Source organism: Pleurodeles waltl, chromosome 1_1 (assembly GCF_031143425.1).
Source record: "Pleurodeles waltl isolate 20211129_DDA chromosome 1_1, aPleWal1.hap1.20221129, whole genome shotgun sequence".
Lineage (NCBI taxonomy): Eukaryota > Metazoa > Chordata > Amphibia > Caudata > Salamandridae > Pleurodeles > Pleurodeles waltl.
In genome coordinates, this window is record NC_090436.1 from 306,539,803 (window position 1) to 306,555,324 (window position 15,522).

Here is a 15,522-nt window from a genome sequence, read left to right on the forward strand (position 1 = left end):
TGCCAACCCTCAGACCGGTTTCTGGCCGCCTGGGCAGCCCAGTCCCAGGAAGGCAGAACAAAGGATTTCCTCTGAGAGAGGGTGTTACACCATCTCCCTTTGGAAATAGGTGTTAAGGGCCTGAGAGGAGTATACTCTCCTGGCCTCTGGAAATGATTTGAAGGGCACAGATGGTGGCCTCCTTGCATAAACAAGTCTACACCGGTTCAGGGATCCCCCAGCCCCTGCTCTGGCGCAAAACTGGATAAAGGAAAGGGGATTGACCACTCATCTGTCCATCACCACCTCAGGGGTGGTGCCCAGAGCTCCTCCAGTGTCTCCCAGACCTCTGTCATCTTGAATGCAGAGGTGTGAGGGCACAATGGACAGCTCTGAGTGGCCAGTGCCAGCAGGTGACGTTAGAGACCCCTCCTGATAGGCTCTTACCTGGTTAGGTAGCCAATCCTCCTCTGAGGGCTATTTAGGGTCTCTCCTGTGGGTTTCTCTTCAGATAATGAATGCAAACACTCACCAGAGTTCCTCTGCACTTACCTCTTCGACTTCTGCCAAGGATCAACCGCTGACTGCTCCAGGACACCTGCAAAACCGCAACAAAGTAGCAAGAAAACTACCAGCAGCACTGTAGCGCCTAATCCTGCCGGCTTTCTCGACTGTTTCCTGGTGGTGCATGCTCTGAGGGCTATCTGCCTTCACCCTGCACTGGAAGCCAAGAAGATGTCTCCCGTGGGTCAATGGAATCTTCCCCCCTGCTACCGCAGGCACCAAACTTTAGCATCACCGGTCCTCTGGGTCCCCTCTCATCTTGACGAGCGTGGTCCCTGGAACACAGGAGCTGGATCCAAGTGACCCCGAAAGTCCAGTGGTCCTTCTGTCCAAATTTGGTGGAGGTAAGTCTTGGCCTCCCCACGCCAGACAGTAATCCTGTGTACTGCCTGATCGGAAGCTGCTAGGGCTTCTGTGCACTTTTGCAAGACTTCCTTTGTGCACAGCACAGCCCAGGTCCGGAGCACTCCGTCCTGCATTGCCCAACTCACTGAGTTGACCTCCGGCTTTGTGGGACCCTCTTTTGTTGTGTTGAGACGACCGCTGTGCTTAGATTTCTTGAACGCCTGTTCAAGTGCTTCTGTGGGTGCTGCCTGCTTCTGCATGGGCTCTCTCTGTTGCTAAGCGCTCCCTCGGTCTCCTCCTCTAAGGGGCGACCTCCTGGTCCTTACTGGGCCTTGGCAGCACGCATAATCTTCAACCGCGACTTGCAGCTAGCAAGGCTTGTTTGCGGTCTTTCTGCTTGGGAAACAACTCTGCGTCTTCCAGCACTCCGTGGGACATCTTCTGACCAAAGGAGAAGTTCCTGGCACCTTCTTTTGTTGCAGAATCTTCCACCCAGAGGCAGCCCTTTTGCACCTTCATCCGGGGTTTAGTGGGCTCTTGCCACCCCGGACACTTGCATGACTCTTGGACTTGGTCCCCTTCCTTTGCTGGTGTCCAGGAATCCGTCTTCAGGAATCCGTCTTCAGTGCTTTGCAGACAGTTGTTGTCTTTGCAGAATCCCCTATCTCGACTTTACTGTGTTTCTGTGGTAGTAGGGTAACGTTACTCCTACTTTTCAGGGTCTTTGGGTGGGGTATCTTGGACACCCTTAGTGTTTTCTTACACTCCCAGCGACCCTCTCCACTCTACACTAGGCCTGGGGTCCATTCATGGTTCGCATTCCACTTTTGGAGTATATAGTTTGTGTTGCCCCTAGGCCTATTGCATTCTATTGTGTTCTACAGTGTTTGCACTACTTTTCTAAGTGTTTTACTTACCTGATTTTGGTTTGTGTGTATATTGTGTGTATTTTACTTACCTCCTAAGGGAGTATATCCTCTGAGATGCTTTTGGCATATTGTCACTAAAATAAAGTACCTTTATTTTTAGTAACTCCTGAGTATTGTGTTTATGATATAGTGCTATATGATACAAGTGGTATAGATGGTATAGTAGGAGCTTTGCATGTCTCCTAGTTCAGCTTAAGCTGCTCTGCTATAGCTACCTCTATCAGCCTAAGCTGCTAGAACACTACTAATCTACTAATAAGGGATAACTGGACCTGGCACAAGGTGTAAGTACCATCATGTACCCACTATAAGCCAGGCCAGCCTCCTACAAAAGTCTACCCAGGTCTGGCTCAGGATTTTTCAAGCCCACCTGAATTTTATTCTGTATTCTTCAGTTGTATATCCAAGGCGTTCAATCAGGGTACACTTCAAGATGTCACAGGATTTAGAATCTGTGTCATTGAGTGTCAGGAGCCTATCCCCGCACTTCTCTGAGAATAAGTCCTACATCAGTGTGCCCCAATGTTTCTTTACAATTTCCAACCCAGTGCAGGCGCTTTCAAAGGCAGAAAACCATTTTACTATATCATCCCCTTCAGTAAAGCAAGGGACAACTCCTTTTGTGAGTTTAACTTTGAAAGCTTTTTCCCCTGAACTCTTGTATGCTGCCACCAGAGAATGGTGCTAAGCCCAGTTCTTTTCTCTGTTTTTCTATTTCCAAGAGCTGACTATCTAAGGCTACTATATCCGGGTCTGTTTCTGTGGGTGCCCTAGAGCTGCTTAGGGAAGAGGAGCTACCCACGTCCCCATTCTCCACAGGATCTTCACCCATCACAGATGCATCATTAATTACTTCATCTGTGAGATTCTCTTTTTCGTACTGGGCCACCAGAAACCTAGGTTTCTCTTTTCTGGGGCTCTTTCTAGTCTGAATTTTGTATAGTCTGCAGAGTTTCCTTAATTGGTCATAACTATATGTCTGTAGGAAAGTACCCTCTTTCTTGGCATGTTACCTCAATTTTCTATCTCTTGACAGAGTGTTTGACTGTGTTCACTGGGATCCAGCTAACCTGGACCCTAATGCTTATGCTCTCTCCCTTCTAACTTGGTATCGTGTACCATTTTCACCCCACATGTGGCATACTGGTGCCCCCATGAAACTCCCCCCAGTGCAGGCTTTGTTTCTGGCCACAGCGAGCACAAAGGCTCTCACCCCATGTGGACAGAAACTGGTCTGGAAGTGGCAGGCTCACACATGCTAGTCAGTCCTGCACTAGCAGTTTGGCTAACATACCTCTAAGATGCCCTCTGGGTGCATTTTTAAATAATTCCAACACTGGCATCATTGTGGGTTTATTGTACTGAGACGGTTGATACCAAAAGTATTCAGTGAAGCCAATATGGAGCTGTGGAGTTCGTAATGACAAATTCCCAGCCCGTATACTCAATATGGCCACACTGCACTTCAATGTCTAAGAATGGACTTAGACACTCTAGGGGCATATTGCTCATGCATCTGTGCCCCCACCTGTGCTATAGTGCACCTTGCCTTTGGGCTGTAAGGCCTGCTAGAGGGGTGACTTACCTCTGCCAGAGACAGTGGCTTGTGGGCATAGCACCCTGGGAGGGGTGCCATGTCGACATTGCCTTTTTCTTCTCACCAGCACACACAAGCTGCAATGGCAATGTGCATGTGCTTGGTGAGGGGTCAGGGTGGCATAATATATGCTGCAGCCTTTGGGGACCTTCCCTGGCCACAGGGCCCCTGGTACCATAGGTACCTTTTACAAGGGACTTAACTGTGTGCCAGGGGTGTGCCAATTGTGGGAACAATGGTAATATTTTTAGGAAAGAGCACTGGTGCTGGGGCCTGGTTAGCAGGATCTCAGTACACACTGTCAAGTTAGCATCAGTATCATGCAAAAAGTGGGGGGTAAAGATGCCACCAAGGGCACTTTCCCACAGGTACTGCTAGAAGAAAAATCTTATGTTCCAGTCTGGTGCCTGGGGATACTTTTTTAGGTAAGGATTCTGGAATTAGGCTATGTTTCTATCAGATAATTTGTTACCGAACTTAAGTAACTTTTTTATTGGGGCCAATCTCCTAGCACCAGTATAGTGTTGCTGCGCTTATCTTAGATCTGATCTAAGATTTCCTCTTTGCGTGTTTGTGTGCTGGCTAAGTGTTAGCCCATCTGTGACCTCTCAGTCAGTAACCTCAGGACTAGGTCTCAGAGCCTGCCTGTCCACGACCCTACGTGTCGGGGTTGGCAGAGAGTTCAAGATGGGGTAATCTAGTAAGGTTGATGCAACTTTGTATGTGTGTATGAATGTATCATTTGTAAATCAATATCGATTTCTCCATTATTATCAAGATGTAAAGAACAGAAACTGCCTTGCCTTCTAGGATATATTTTCCTTAATTGTTAAAGAAATTCTCTAAAGAAGATTATTGAAGATGATCAGCCAGTTATTCATCTATAACACAGGCCAGTTATTTATCTTTTAATACAGGCTTAGCAACAAGGAGCATTGGACGAGTCTCTGCCTTTTATCCGAAGAATAAGTTTTGTACTTGCCAAAGAGTTTAAAATTCTACTTTTATGTTTCCTAATTATTTTACTTAATAGTTTGAGGGAATACATGAAGCTTTGCTACTCTGCTCCAGTAGGTGGTCTTATATTGTATTAATGGAATTGTCTTTTGTTAAATGTTATTTTAGAACCTGTATAAAACCAGTAGTGGTATATGGTGGAACACAAACCTTTCATTCTCTGCGCCAGATATATCAAGGCTGCAATATACTGTGTGCAACTCCAGGAAGACTGATTGATATAATTAAGCGTGAAAAGGTAGGACTATAATAACTTTTTTTTTTGTTTGTTAATCTTGTAATAATTACCATTATTTTGAAGAGAATTATTTGTATTCAGTTTAAGTTCATTAGTTACACATTTTGATGGATGCATTTACCTGCAGAGCCCTTACCTTTTTAATATTCCATGTGTAAGAAAGTGCCCTCTTTTTGGCATGTTTACTCCCACTTTTTGCCTGCTATTAATGTGCTTAGACTTTTCACTGGGATCCTGCTAACAAGGGCTCCAGTGATGGTGCTCTCTCCCTCCAAATTAGGTTGCCTAGGACCTATGTACACTCCACAATTGGCATACTGATCTCCCCTTATAAGTCCCTAGTATATGGTACTTAGGTAACCAAGGCATTAGGATACCGTCCACATTATTTCACAGCCGTTTTATACTGCACTTAAGTAACTTATAAGTCACCTATATGTCTAACCCTCACCTAGTGAAGGTTAGGTGCAAGGTTCCTAAGTGTGAGGGCACCCTGGCACTAGCCAAGTGTAGGAGGCTGGCCTGGCTTATAGTGGGTACCTTGTGATACTTACACCTTGTGCCAGGTCCAGTTATCCCTTATTAGTAGAATAGAGGTGTTCTAGCAGCTTAGGCTGATAGAGGTAGCTATAGCAGAGCAGCTTAGGCTGAACTAGGAGACATGCAAAAGCTCCTACTATACCACTTATATCATATAGCACTATATCACAAGAAACCACAATACTCAAAGTTACTAAAAATAAAGGTACTTTATTTTAGTGACAATATGCCAAAACTATCTCAGAGGATATACTCCCTTAGGAGGTATGTAATATACACAAAATATACACACAAACCAAAATCAGGTAAGTAACAGTTAGAAAAGTAGTGCAAACAATGTAGAATCACAATAGAATGCAATAGGGAGAAATAGGCCTAGGGGCAACACAAACCATATACTCCAAAAGTGGAATGCGAACCCCGAATGGACCCCAGGCCTAGTGTAGAGGGTCGCTGGGAGTGTAAGAAAACACTAAGGGTGTCCAAGATACCCCACCCCAAGGCCCTGAAAAGTAGGAGTAAAGTTACCCTACTATCCCAGAAAGACAGTAAAGTCGAGATAGGGGATTCTGCAAGGACAACAACTGACTGCAAAACACTGAAGATGGATTCCTGGACCTGAGGACCTGTAAAGGAAGGGGACCAAGTCCAAGAGTCACGCAAGTGTCCGGGGGAGCAGAAGCACCCTAAACCCCGGGTGAAGGTGCAAAAGGGCTGCCTCTGGGTGGAAGAAGCTGAAGATTCTGCAACAACAGAAGGTGCCAGGAACTTCTCCTTTGGCCAGAAGATGTCTCACGGTGTGCTGGAGGATGCAGAGTTGTTTCCACGCAGAAAGACCGCAAACAAGCCTTGCTAGCTTCCCCTTGGAGAAGGAGACAGAGGGGGCACTCAGCAACACAGAGAGCCCACGCAGAAGCAGGCAGCACCCGCAGAAGTACCTGAACAGGCACTTAGAAGATCTGAGGACAGCAGCCAACTCAGAGTCACAACAGAGGGTCCCACGACGTCGGAGTACAACTCAGCGAGTTGGGCAATGCAGGACGGAGTGCTGGGGACCTGGGCTAGGCTGTGCACGAAGGAAGTCTTGCAAAAGTGCACAGAAGCCCAAGCAGCTGCAGTTCACGCAGTACACAGGATTACTGTCTGGCGTGGGGAGTCAAGGACTTACCTCCACCAAATGTGTACAGAAGGGCCACTGGACTGTTGAAGACACTTGGACCCAGCTCCTGTGTTCCAGGGACCACGCTCGTCAAGGTGAGAGGGGACCCAGAGGACCAGTGATGCATAAGTTTGGTGCCTGCTTTGGCATGGGAAGATTTTGTCGACCCACTGGAGACTTCTTCTTGGCTTCCAGTGCAGGGTGAAGGCAGACAGCCCTCAGAGCATGCACCACCCGGAACAGTTGAGAAAGCTGGCAGGATGAGGCGCTACAATGTTGCTGGTAGTCTTCTTGCGACTTTGTTGCGGTTATGCAGGCGTCCAGGAGCAGTCAAAGGGCACGGTGCAAGTACCTGTGTGTGAGTGCACCACTGAATGCACAGAGGTTCCCCTACGAACTCCACTCCATTGACCTGGACTTCGTCAGTGCGGGAAAGCCATTTTACCCATGTACTGGGTAAATGTGTCCAGCTACATAATGGTAACTACAAACCTGCATGTTTGGTATCAAACATGTCAAAAGTATACCCCAATAGTTTTGCCAGTATTGGTTGTATGATCCCATGCACTATGGGGCTCCTTAGAGCTTTGCTCCTACCAGTTAGCAGGGTTTTCCTGTGCAGACCGCGCTGCTGTCATCCTACAGACAGGTTTCTGCCCTCCTGCTGCTTGACCAGATGAAGCCCAGGAAGGCAGAACAAAGGATTTCCTTTGGGAGAGGGAGGCAGCACCCCCTCCCTTTGGAAGTGGGTGTTACATGGCTTGATAGGGTAGCCTCCCCAAGCCACTGATATGCTTCAAAGGGCACATTTGGTGCCCTCCTTGCATAAACCGGTTTGCACCAGTCCAGGGGCCCCTGGCCCCTGCTCTGGTGTGAAACTGGACAATGAAAAGGGGAGTAACCACTCATCTGTCCATTACTTCCCCAAGGATAGTACCCAGAGCTCTCCAGGTGGCCACTGTATTCTGCAACAACTCCAGAGGTTGCGGTATGACCAACAGGCTCATGGTTGAATTCTAGCCAGGGCGGAAAGTCTGGGTTCTGGAGCCTGTGGCTCCCAGGGCACTTCACGACAGATGGAGAGGCCCTTACCCAATTCTAGAGAAAGAGTCAGGTCACTTACTTAGTGGACCTGGGCACTAGGAGGACACCCAAGAAGGTGATCTATGTTAACCGCCTGAAACTCTACAATGGTAAGGCAGTAACCATCAGCATGGTTATGTATGGTAGGGCATACAGAATCATGCTGATGGTTACTGATGAGGATCAGAAAGGGAGTGAACCTCTCCCTGACCTCCTCTCAACTGACCCTAAAAATGGATCAGTAGATGGAGTGATGTGTTTAGACACCCTCTCTGCCTAACAGCAAGCTAACTGCAGGCAAGTCCTACAGCAGTATGCTGAGCTCTTCTCTTTGACCCCTGGTGAGACACATCTTTGTACTCATGATGTGGACACAGGAGACAGTTTGCCTGTCAAAAACAAAATATATGGACAATCTGACAAAGTCAAAGACAGCATCAAAGTGGAAGTCCACAAGATGCTGGAGTTGGGGGTAATAGAGGAGTCTGACAGTCCCTGGGCTAGCCCAGTGGTCTTAGTCTCCAAATCTCATACCAAAGATGGAAAGAGAGAAAAAAGGTTTTGTGTGGACTACAGAGGACTCCATTCTGCCACTAAGACAGATGCACACCCGATACCCAAAGCAGATGAATTGATTTATAAATTAGGTGCAGACAAATTTCTAAGTACCTTCTACTTAACTGTAGGGTACTGGAAAATTAGGATGGCACCTGGAGCCAAAGAAAAGACAGCATTCTCTACACCTGATGGGCATTATCAGTTCACTGTTATGCCCTTTGGCTTACAGAATGCCCCTGCCACCTTCAAAAGGTTGGTGAATCAAGTCCTTGCTGGCTTGGAGTCCTTTAGTGCAGTATAGCTAGATGATATTGCTGTCTTTAGCTCCAGGATCACCTGGTCTACCTGGGGAAAGTTTTGCAGGCCTTGCAATCACCAGGCCTCTCTATCAAGGCATCCAAATGCCAGATAGGGCAGAGCGCAGTTGTATACTTGGGCCACCTTGTTCATTTATTGCTTGTGTGTGTACAACAAATGCTTAACACTACCCCTGATAAGCCTACTGCTCGACCACACTACCACAAAATAGAGCATTAGAATTATCTAATGTTGCCACTATCTTACCTCTAAGGGGAACCCTTGGACTTTGTGCACACTATTTCTTACTTTGAAATAGTATGTTCGATGGCATCTGTCGCTGTAGATACGCATGTTCTGCAATAGCTCGCCATCTGGTGTTGGGCCGGAGTGTTACGAGTTGTTTTTCTTCGAAGAAGTCTTTCGAGTCACGGGACCGAGTGACTCCTCCTTTTGTCTCCATTGCGCATGGGCGTCGACTCCATCCTCGATTGTTTTTTTTCCGCCATCGGGTTCGGACGTGTTCCTGTCGCTCCGAGTTTCGGAACAGAAAAAATAGTTAATTTCGGAAGATTTTCGTCGGTATTGTTGCGTTCGGGATCGGCATACTTACATTCAACACCGCATCGAAGATCGAAGAGCTCCGGTGCCCTTCGGGGTAATTTTTCGATCCTCCGTCGGGGCCTGGTCGGCCCGACCGCGTGCTGAAGAACGCCGATGGAACGGACCCCGTTCCGTTTCTGCCCCAAATGCCACAATAAATACCCCTACACAGACCAACACTTGGTCTGCAACCTGTGCCTGTCACCTGAGCACAGCGAAGACACCTGCGAGGCCTGTCGTGCGTTCCGGTCCCGAAAAACACTCCGAGACCGTCGAGCCAGAAGACTTCAAATGGCGTCCGCACCGACAGCCCGACGGGAGTTCGAGGAACAGGAAGAGGAAGGTACCTTCTCGATCCAAGACTCAGACTCCGAAGGATTCGACGATACACAAACCGTGAGTAAGACGTCGAAAACCACACAAAGAAACATTTACAAGGCCCAGGGGACGCCACTGCCACCAGGCCATGGCTCAACCCATAAAATCGGTGACCGACCGTCGGCACCGAAAAAGGCCCAAACAGTGCCGAGATCGTCCGACTCCGGTCGAGACACCGGCACGCAGCCTTCTCGGGACCGAGAAAGTGCTGGAGACAAGCCTCGACACCGAGATGCCGGTGTGGACACGGCTCGACGCCGAGACAGCGGCACCGAAACAGATCGACGCCGAGAGGTTTCGGCCCCGAAAAGGAAAAAAGTCACCTCGGAGCCGAAAAAACACGCAGACACAGTTTCGACGCCGAAACAAACTGCAAGCGACCCAGCTTCAGGCTCTTATACAGAAGAGCACTCGCTAACCTCCCAAATGCAGAAGCATAGGTTTGAGGAAGAGCTACAAGCAACTGATGCTGACCATACGCAAAAGCGTATCTTCATTCAGCAGGGGACAGGAAAAATAAGCACCCTTCCCCCCATTAGGAGAAAGAGAAGGTTGGAGTTCCAGACGGAACAAGCACCACAACCAAAAGTGGTGAAAAGAGTTACACCACCACCCTCTCCTCCGCCCGTGATTAACGTTTCACCAGCACAAACGCCATCACACTCCCCAGCTCACACCACCATGAGCCAGGGTGACCAAGACCAGGACGCATGGGACCTATACGACGCCCCAGTGTCAGATAACAGCCCAGAGGCATACCCTACAAGACCATCTCCACCAGAAGACAGCACCGCGTACTCTCAGGTGGTGGCTAGAGCAGCACAATTTCACAACGTAAGCCTCCACTCAGAACAGGTCGAGGATGATTTCCTGTTCAACACACTCTCCTCCACCCACAGCTCCTACCAAAGCCTGCCTATGCTCCCTGGTATGCTCCGGCACGCAAAAGACATATTTAAGGACCCGGTCAAAAGTAGGGCAATCACACCAAGGGTGGAAAAAAAGTATAAGCCGCCTCCTACAGACCCGGCTTTCATCACAACACAGCTGCCACCAGACTCTGTTGTTGTAGGAGCAGCTAGGAAAAGGGCCAACTCTCACACATCTGGAGATGCACCACCCCCAGATAAAGAAAGCCGCAAGTTTGATGCAGCTGGTAAAAGAGTCGCAGCACAAGCTGCAAACCAGTGGCGCATCGCGAACTCCCAGGCACTACTTGCGCGCTATGACAGAGCCCACTGGGACGAGATGCAACATCTCATTCAACATCTGCCCAAAGACTTCCAAAATAGGGCAAAACAAGTGGTTGAGGAGGGACAGGCCATCTCCAACAACCAGATCCGCTCCTCCATGGACGCTGCAGATACAGCTGCACGGACAATTAATACATCTGTAACTATCAGAAGGCATGCATGGCTCCGAACGTCTGGATTTAAACCAGAGATTCAACAAGCAGTTCTCAATATGCCTTTTAATGAAAAAGAACTGTTCGGTCCAGAAGTGGACACAGCAATTGAGAAACTCAAAAAAGATACGGACACTGCCAAAGCCATGGGCGCACTCTACTCCCCGCAGAGCAGAGGGAATTACAGCTCATTCCGTAAAACGCCCTTTCGAGGGGGGTTTCGGGGTCAAAGCACACAAGCCAGCACCTCACAAGCCACACCGTCCAGTTACCAAGGACAGTATAGAGGAGGTTTTCGGGGACAATATAGAGGAGGGCAATTCCCTAGAAATAGAGGAAGATTCCAAAGCCCCAAAACCCCTACTACTAAACAGTGACTCACATGTCACTCACCCCCTCCACACAACACCAGTGGGGGGACGAATAGGTCATTATTACAGAGCATGGGAGAAAATCACTACAGACACTTGGGTTCTAGCAATTATCCAACATGGTTACTGCATAGAATTTCTACAGTTCCCTCCAAACATACCACCAAAAGCACAAAATTTAACAACACACCATTCCAATCTCCTAGAGATAGAAGTGCAGGCACTATTGCAAAAGAATGCAATCGAATTAGTGCCAAACACACAAATAAACACAGGAGTTTACTCACTGTACTTTCTGATACCAAAGAAGGACAAAACACTGAGACCAATCCTAGACCTCAGAGTAGTCAACACTTTCATCAAATCAGACCACTTCCACATGGTCACACTACAAGAAGTATTGCCATTGCTAAAGCTGCACGACTACATGGCAACTTTAGACCTCAAGGATGCTTATTTCCATATACCAATTCACCCATCGCACAGGAAATACCTAAGGTTTGTATTCAAAGGAATACATTACCAATTCAAGGTACTGCCTTTCGGATTAACAACCGCACCAAGAGTCTTTACCAAATGTCTAGCGGTAGTCGCTGCACACATCAGAAGGCAGCAAATACATGTGTTCCCATATCTAGACGACTGGCTAATCAAGGCCCATTCGTTAATAGAGTGCTCAAATCACACAAATCAGATCATACAAACCCTCTTCAAACTAGGGTTCACCGTCAATTTCACAAAATCCAAGATTCGGCCACGCAAGGTACAACAATACCTGGGAGCCATAATAGACACATCAAAAGGAGTAGCCACTCCAAGTCCACAAAGAATTCAAAATTTCAACACCATCATACAACGCATGTATCCAACACAAAAGATACAAGCAAAGATGGTATTACAACTCCTAGGCATGATGTCATCATGCATAGCCATTGTCCCAAACGCAAGACTGCACATAAGGCCCTTACAACAATGCCTAGCATCACAGTGGTCTCAAGCACAGGGTCACCTTCTAGATCTGGTGTTAATAGACCGCCAAACTTACCTCTCGCTTCTGTGGTGGAACAACATAAATTTAAACAAGGGGCGGCCTTTTCAAGACCCAGTGCCACAATACGTAATAACAACAGATGCTTCCATGACAGGGTGGGGAGCACACCTCAATCAACACAGCATACAAGGACAATGGAACGTACATCAAACAAAACTGCATATCAATCACCTAGAACTTCTTGCAGTTTTTCAAGCACTAAAAGCTTTCCAACCAATAATAGTTCACAAATACATTCTCGTCAAAACAGACAACATGACAACAATGTATTATCTAAACAAACAGGGAGGGACGCACTCCACGCAGTTAAGCATGTTAGCACAAAAAATTTGGCATTGGGCAATTCACAACCAAATTCGCCTAATTGCACAGTTTATACCAGGGATACAAAATCAACTCGCAGACAATCTCTCTCGAGATCACCAACAGGTCCACGAATGGGAAATTCACCCCCAAATACTGAACACTTATTTCAAACTCTGGGGAACACCTCAGATAGACTTGTTTGCGACAAGGGAGAACGCAAAATGCCAAAACTTCGCATCCAGATACCCACACAAACAATCCCAAGGCAATGCCCTATGGATGAACTGGTCAGGGATATTTGCTTACGCTTTTCCTCCTCTCCCTCTCCTTCCTTACCTGGTAAACAAACTCAGTCAAAGCAAACTCAAACTCATATTGATAGCACCAACTTGGGCAAGGCAACCCTGGTACACAACGCTGCTAGACCTATCAGTGGTACCCTGCATCAAATTGCCCAACAGGCCAGATCTGTTGACACAGCACAACCAAAAGATCAGACACCCAGATCCAGCATCGCTGAATCTAGCAATCTGGCTCCTGAAATCCTAGAATTCGGGCACTTACAACTTACCCAAGAATGTATGGAAGTCATAAAACAAGCAAGAAGGCCATCCACCAGGCACTGCTATGCAAGTAAATGGAAGAGGTTTGTTTGCTACTGCCATATTAATCAAATACAACCATTACACACAACTCCAGAACATGTAGTGGGTTACTTGCTTCACTTACAAAAATCTAACCTAGCTTTCTCTTCCATTAAGATTCACCTTGCAGCAATATCTGCATACCTGCAGACTACCTATTCAACTTCCCTATATAAAATACCAGTCATTAAAGCATTCATGGAGGGCCTTAGGAGAATTATACCACCAAGAACACTACCTGTTCCTTCATGGAACCTAAATGTTGTCCTAACTAGACTTATGGGTCCACCTTTTGAACCCATGCACTCCTGCGACATACAGTTCCTAACCTGGAAGGTGGCATTTCTCATCGCCATTACTTCCCTGAGAAGAGTAAGCGAGATTCAGGCGTTTACTATACAGGAACCTTTTATACAACTACACAAAAATAAAGTCGTCCTAAGGACCAATCCTAAATTTTTGCCAAAGGTTATTTCACCGTTCCATCTAAATCAAACAGTGGAACTTCCGGTGTTCTTTCCACAGCCAGATACCGTAGCTGAAAGGGCACTACATACATTAGATGTCAAAAGAGCATTAATGTATTACATTGACAGAACAAAGAACATCAGAAAGACTAAACAACTCTTTATTGCATTTCAAAAACCTCATGCAGGAAACCCAATTTCAAAACAAGGTATAGCCAGATGGATAGTTAAATGCATCCAAATCTGCTACCTTAAAGCTAAACGACAGCTGCCCATTACACCAAGGGCACACTCAACCAGAAAGAAAGGTGCTACCATGGCCTTTCTAGGAAACATCCCAATGCAAGAAATATGTAAGGCAGCCACATGGTCTACGCCTCACACATTCACCAAGCACTACTGTGTAGACGTGTTATCCGCACAACAAGCCACAGTAGGTCAAGCTGTATTAAGGACATTATTTCAGACTACTTCCACTCCTACAGGCTGATCCACCGCTTTTGGGGAAATAACTGCTTACTAGTCTATTGCAGAACATGCGTATCTACAGCGACAGATGCCATCGAACTGAAAATGTCACTTACCCAGTGTACATCTGTTCGTGGCATCAGTCGCAGTAGATTCGCATGTGCCCACCCGCCTCCCCGGGAGCCTGTAGCAGTTTGGAAGTTACCTTCAATTATTTATATATGTATCATCTCAACCTTAAATAAGTGCATACTTAGTCACTCCATTGCATGGGCACTATTACTACAATTCAACTCCTACCTCACCCTCTGCGGGGAAAAACAATCGAGGATGGAGTCGACGCCCATGCGCAATGGAGACAAAAGGAGGAGTCACTCGGTCCCGTGACTCGAAAGACTTCTTCGAAGAAAAACAACTCGTAACACTCCGGCCCAACACCAGATGGCGAGCTATTGCAGAACATGCGAATCTACTGCGACTGATGCCACGAACAGATGTACACTGGGTAAGTGACATTTTCAATACAGAGCTAACTTCCTACATTGATGGATCAGGGGTGGGGTCTAAGACTTTGCATTTGCTGGACTACTCAGCCAATACCTGATCACACGACTAAATTCCCAAAATTGTCATTAGAAACAGATTTTTGCAATTTGAGCTATTTTTCCAAATTTTTAAAAGTCCTGCTAGGGCCTTGTGTAAGTCCCTGTTAGCATTTCTTTTACAGTTTAAAAGTTTTGTAAAAGCTTGGATTACGTTCTAGAAATAGTTTTAGATTCTTAGAAAGTATCCCAACTTTTAGAAAAATAATGTCTAGCACAGAAGAGATGGTGGTGGAACTCAACCTCACCCCTTACCTGCATCTAGGGATGTCAGAGTTAAGGACTCTCTGTAAACTAAAAATATAAAGACTGGGTCAAACCCTACCAAAGTCAAGCTCCAGGAGCTTTTGTCAGAGTTGGCAAGACACCACCCCTCTGACGATAACCCTACAGAGGGGGAAACTCGTAACCTGGACGATAATGCCCTCCCTCCTGTCCCAGTTAGGGAGGCCAGGGTCCCTCAAACCCTGACTCCACAAGTGTTAGTCAGAAATACTGGTTCTTCCACAGGGGAGTCCAGTAACTCTGGAGGCATTGAGGGCAGCCTCAATGAAGATGACCTCCTGTTAGCCAGGATGGCCAAAAGATTGGCTTTCGAGAGACAGCTCCTACCCATAGAGAGGAAAAGACAAGAGATGGGTTTAGCTCCCATCATTGGTGGCTGCAACATAAATAGGGTCAGAGAAAGTACTGACATGCTAAAAATCCCCAAAGGGATTGTAACTAAATATGAAGATGGTGATGACATCACCAAATGGTTCACAGCTTTTGAGAGGGCTTGTGCAACCAGAAAAGTAAACAGATCTCACTGGGGTGCTTTCCTTTCGGAAATGTTCACTGGAAAGTGTAGGGATAGACTACTCCCACTCTCTGGTAAAGATGCAGAATCCTATGACCTCATGAAGGATACCCTGATTGAGG

The 15,522-nt window shown here is 46.9% G+C and overlaps 1 protein-coding gene across 7 annotated transcripts in view; it reads left to right on the forward strand.

Moving 5' to 3' along the window:
• The window catches only part of DDX4 (DEAD-box helicase 4), a 1,597,047-nt gene that overhangs the window by 1,227,434 nt on the left and 354,091 nt on the right, over positions 1 to 15,522 (forward strand). For all 7 annotated transcript variants that reach the window (XM_069222170.1, XM_069222215.1, XM_069222206.1 and 4 more), the window contains one exon: positions 4,540 to 4,669. In XM_069222170.1, coding sequence (XP_069078271.1) covers positions 4,540 to 4,669 — 130 coding nt within the window. The remainder of the gene's footprint in view (positions 1 to 4,539; positions 4,670 to 15,522) is intronic.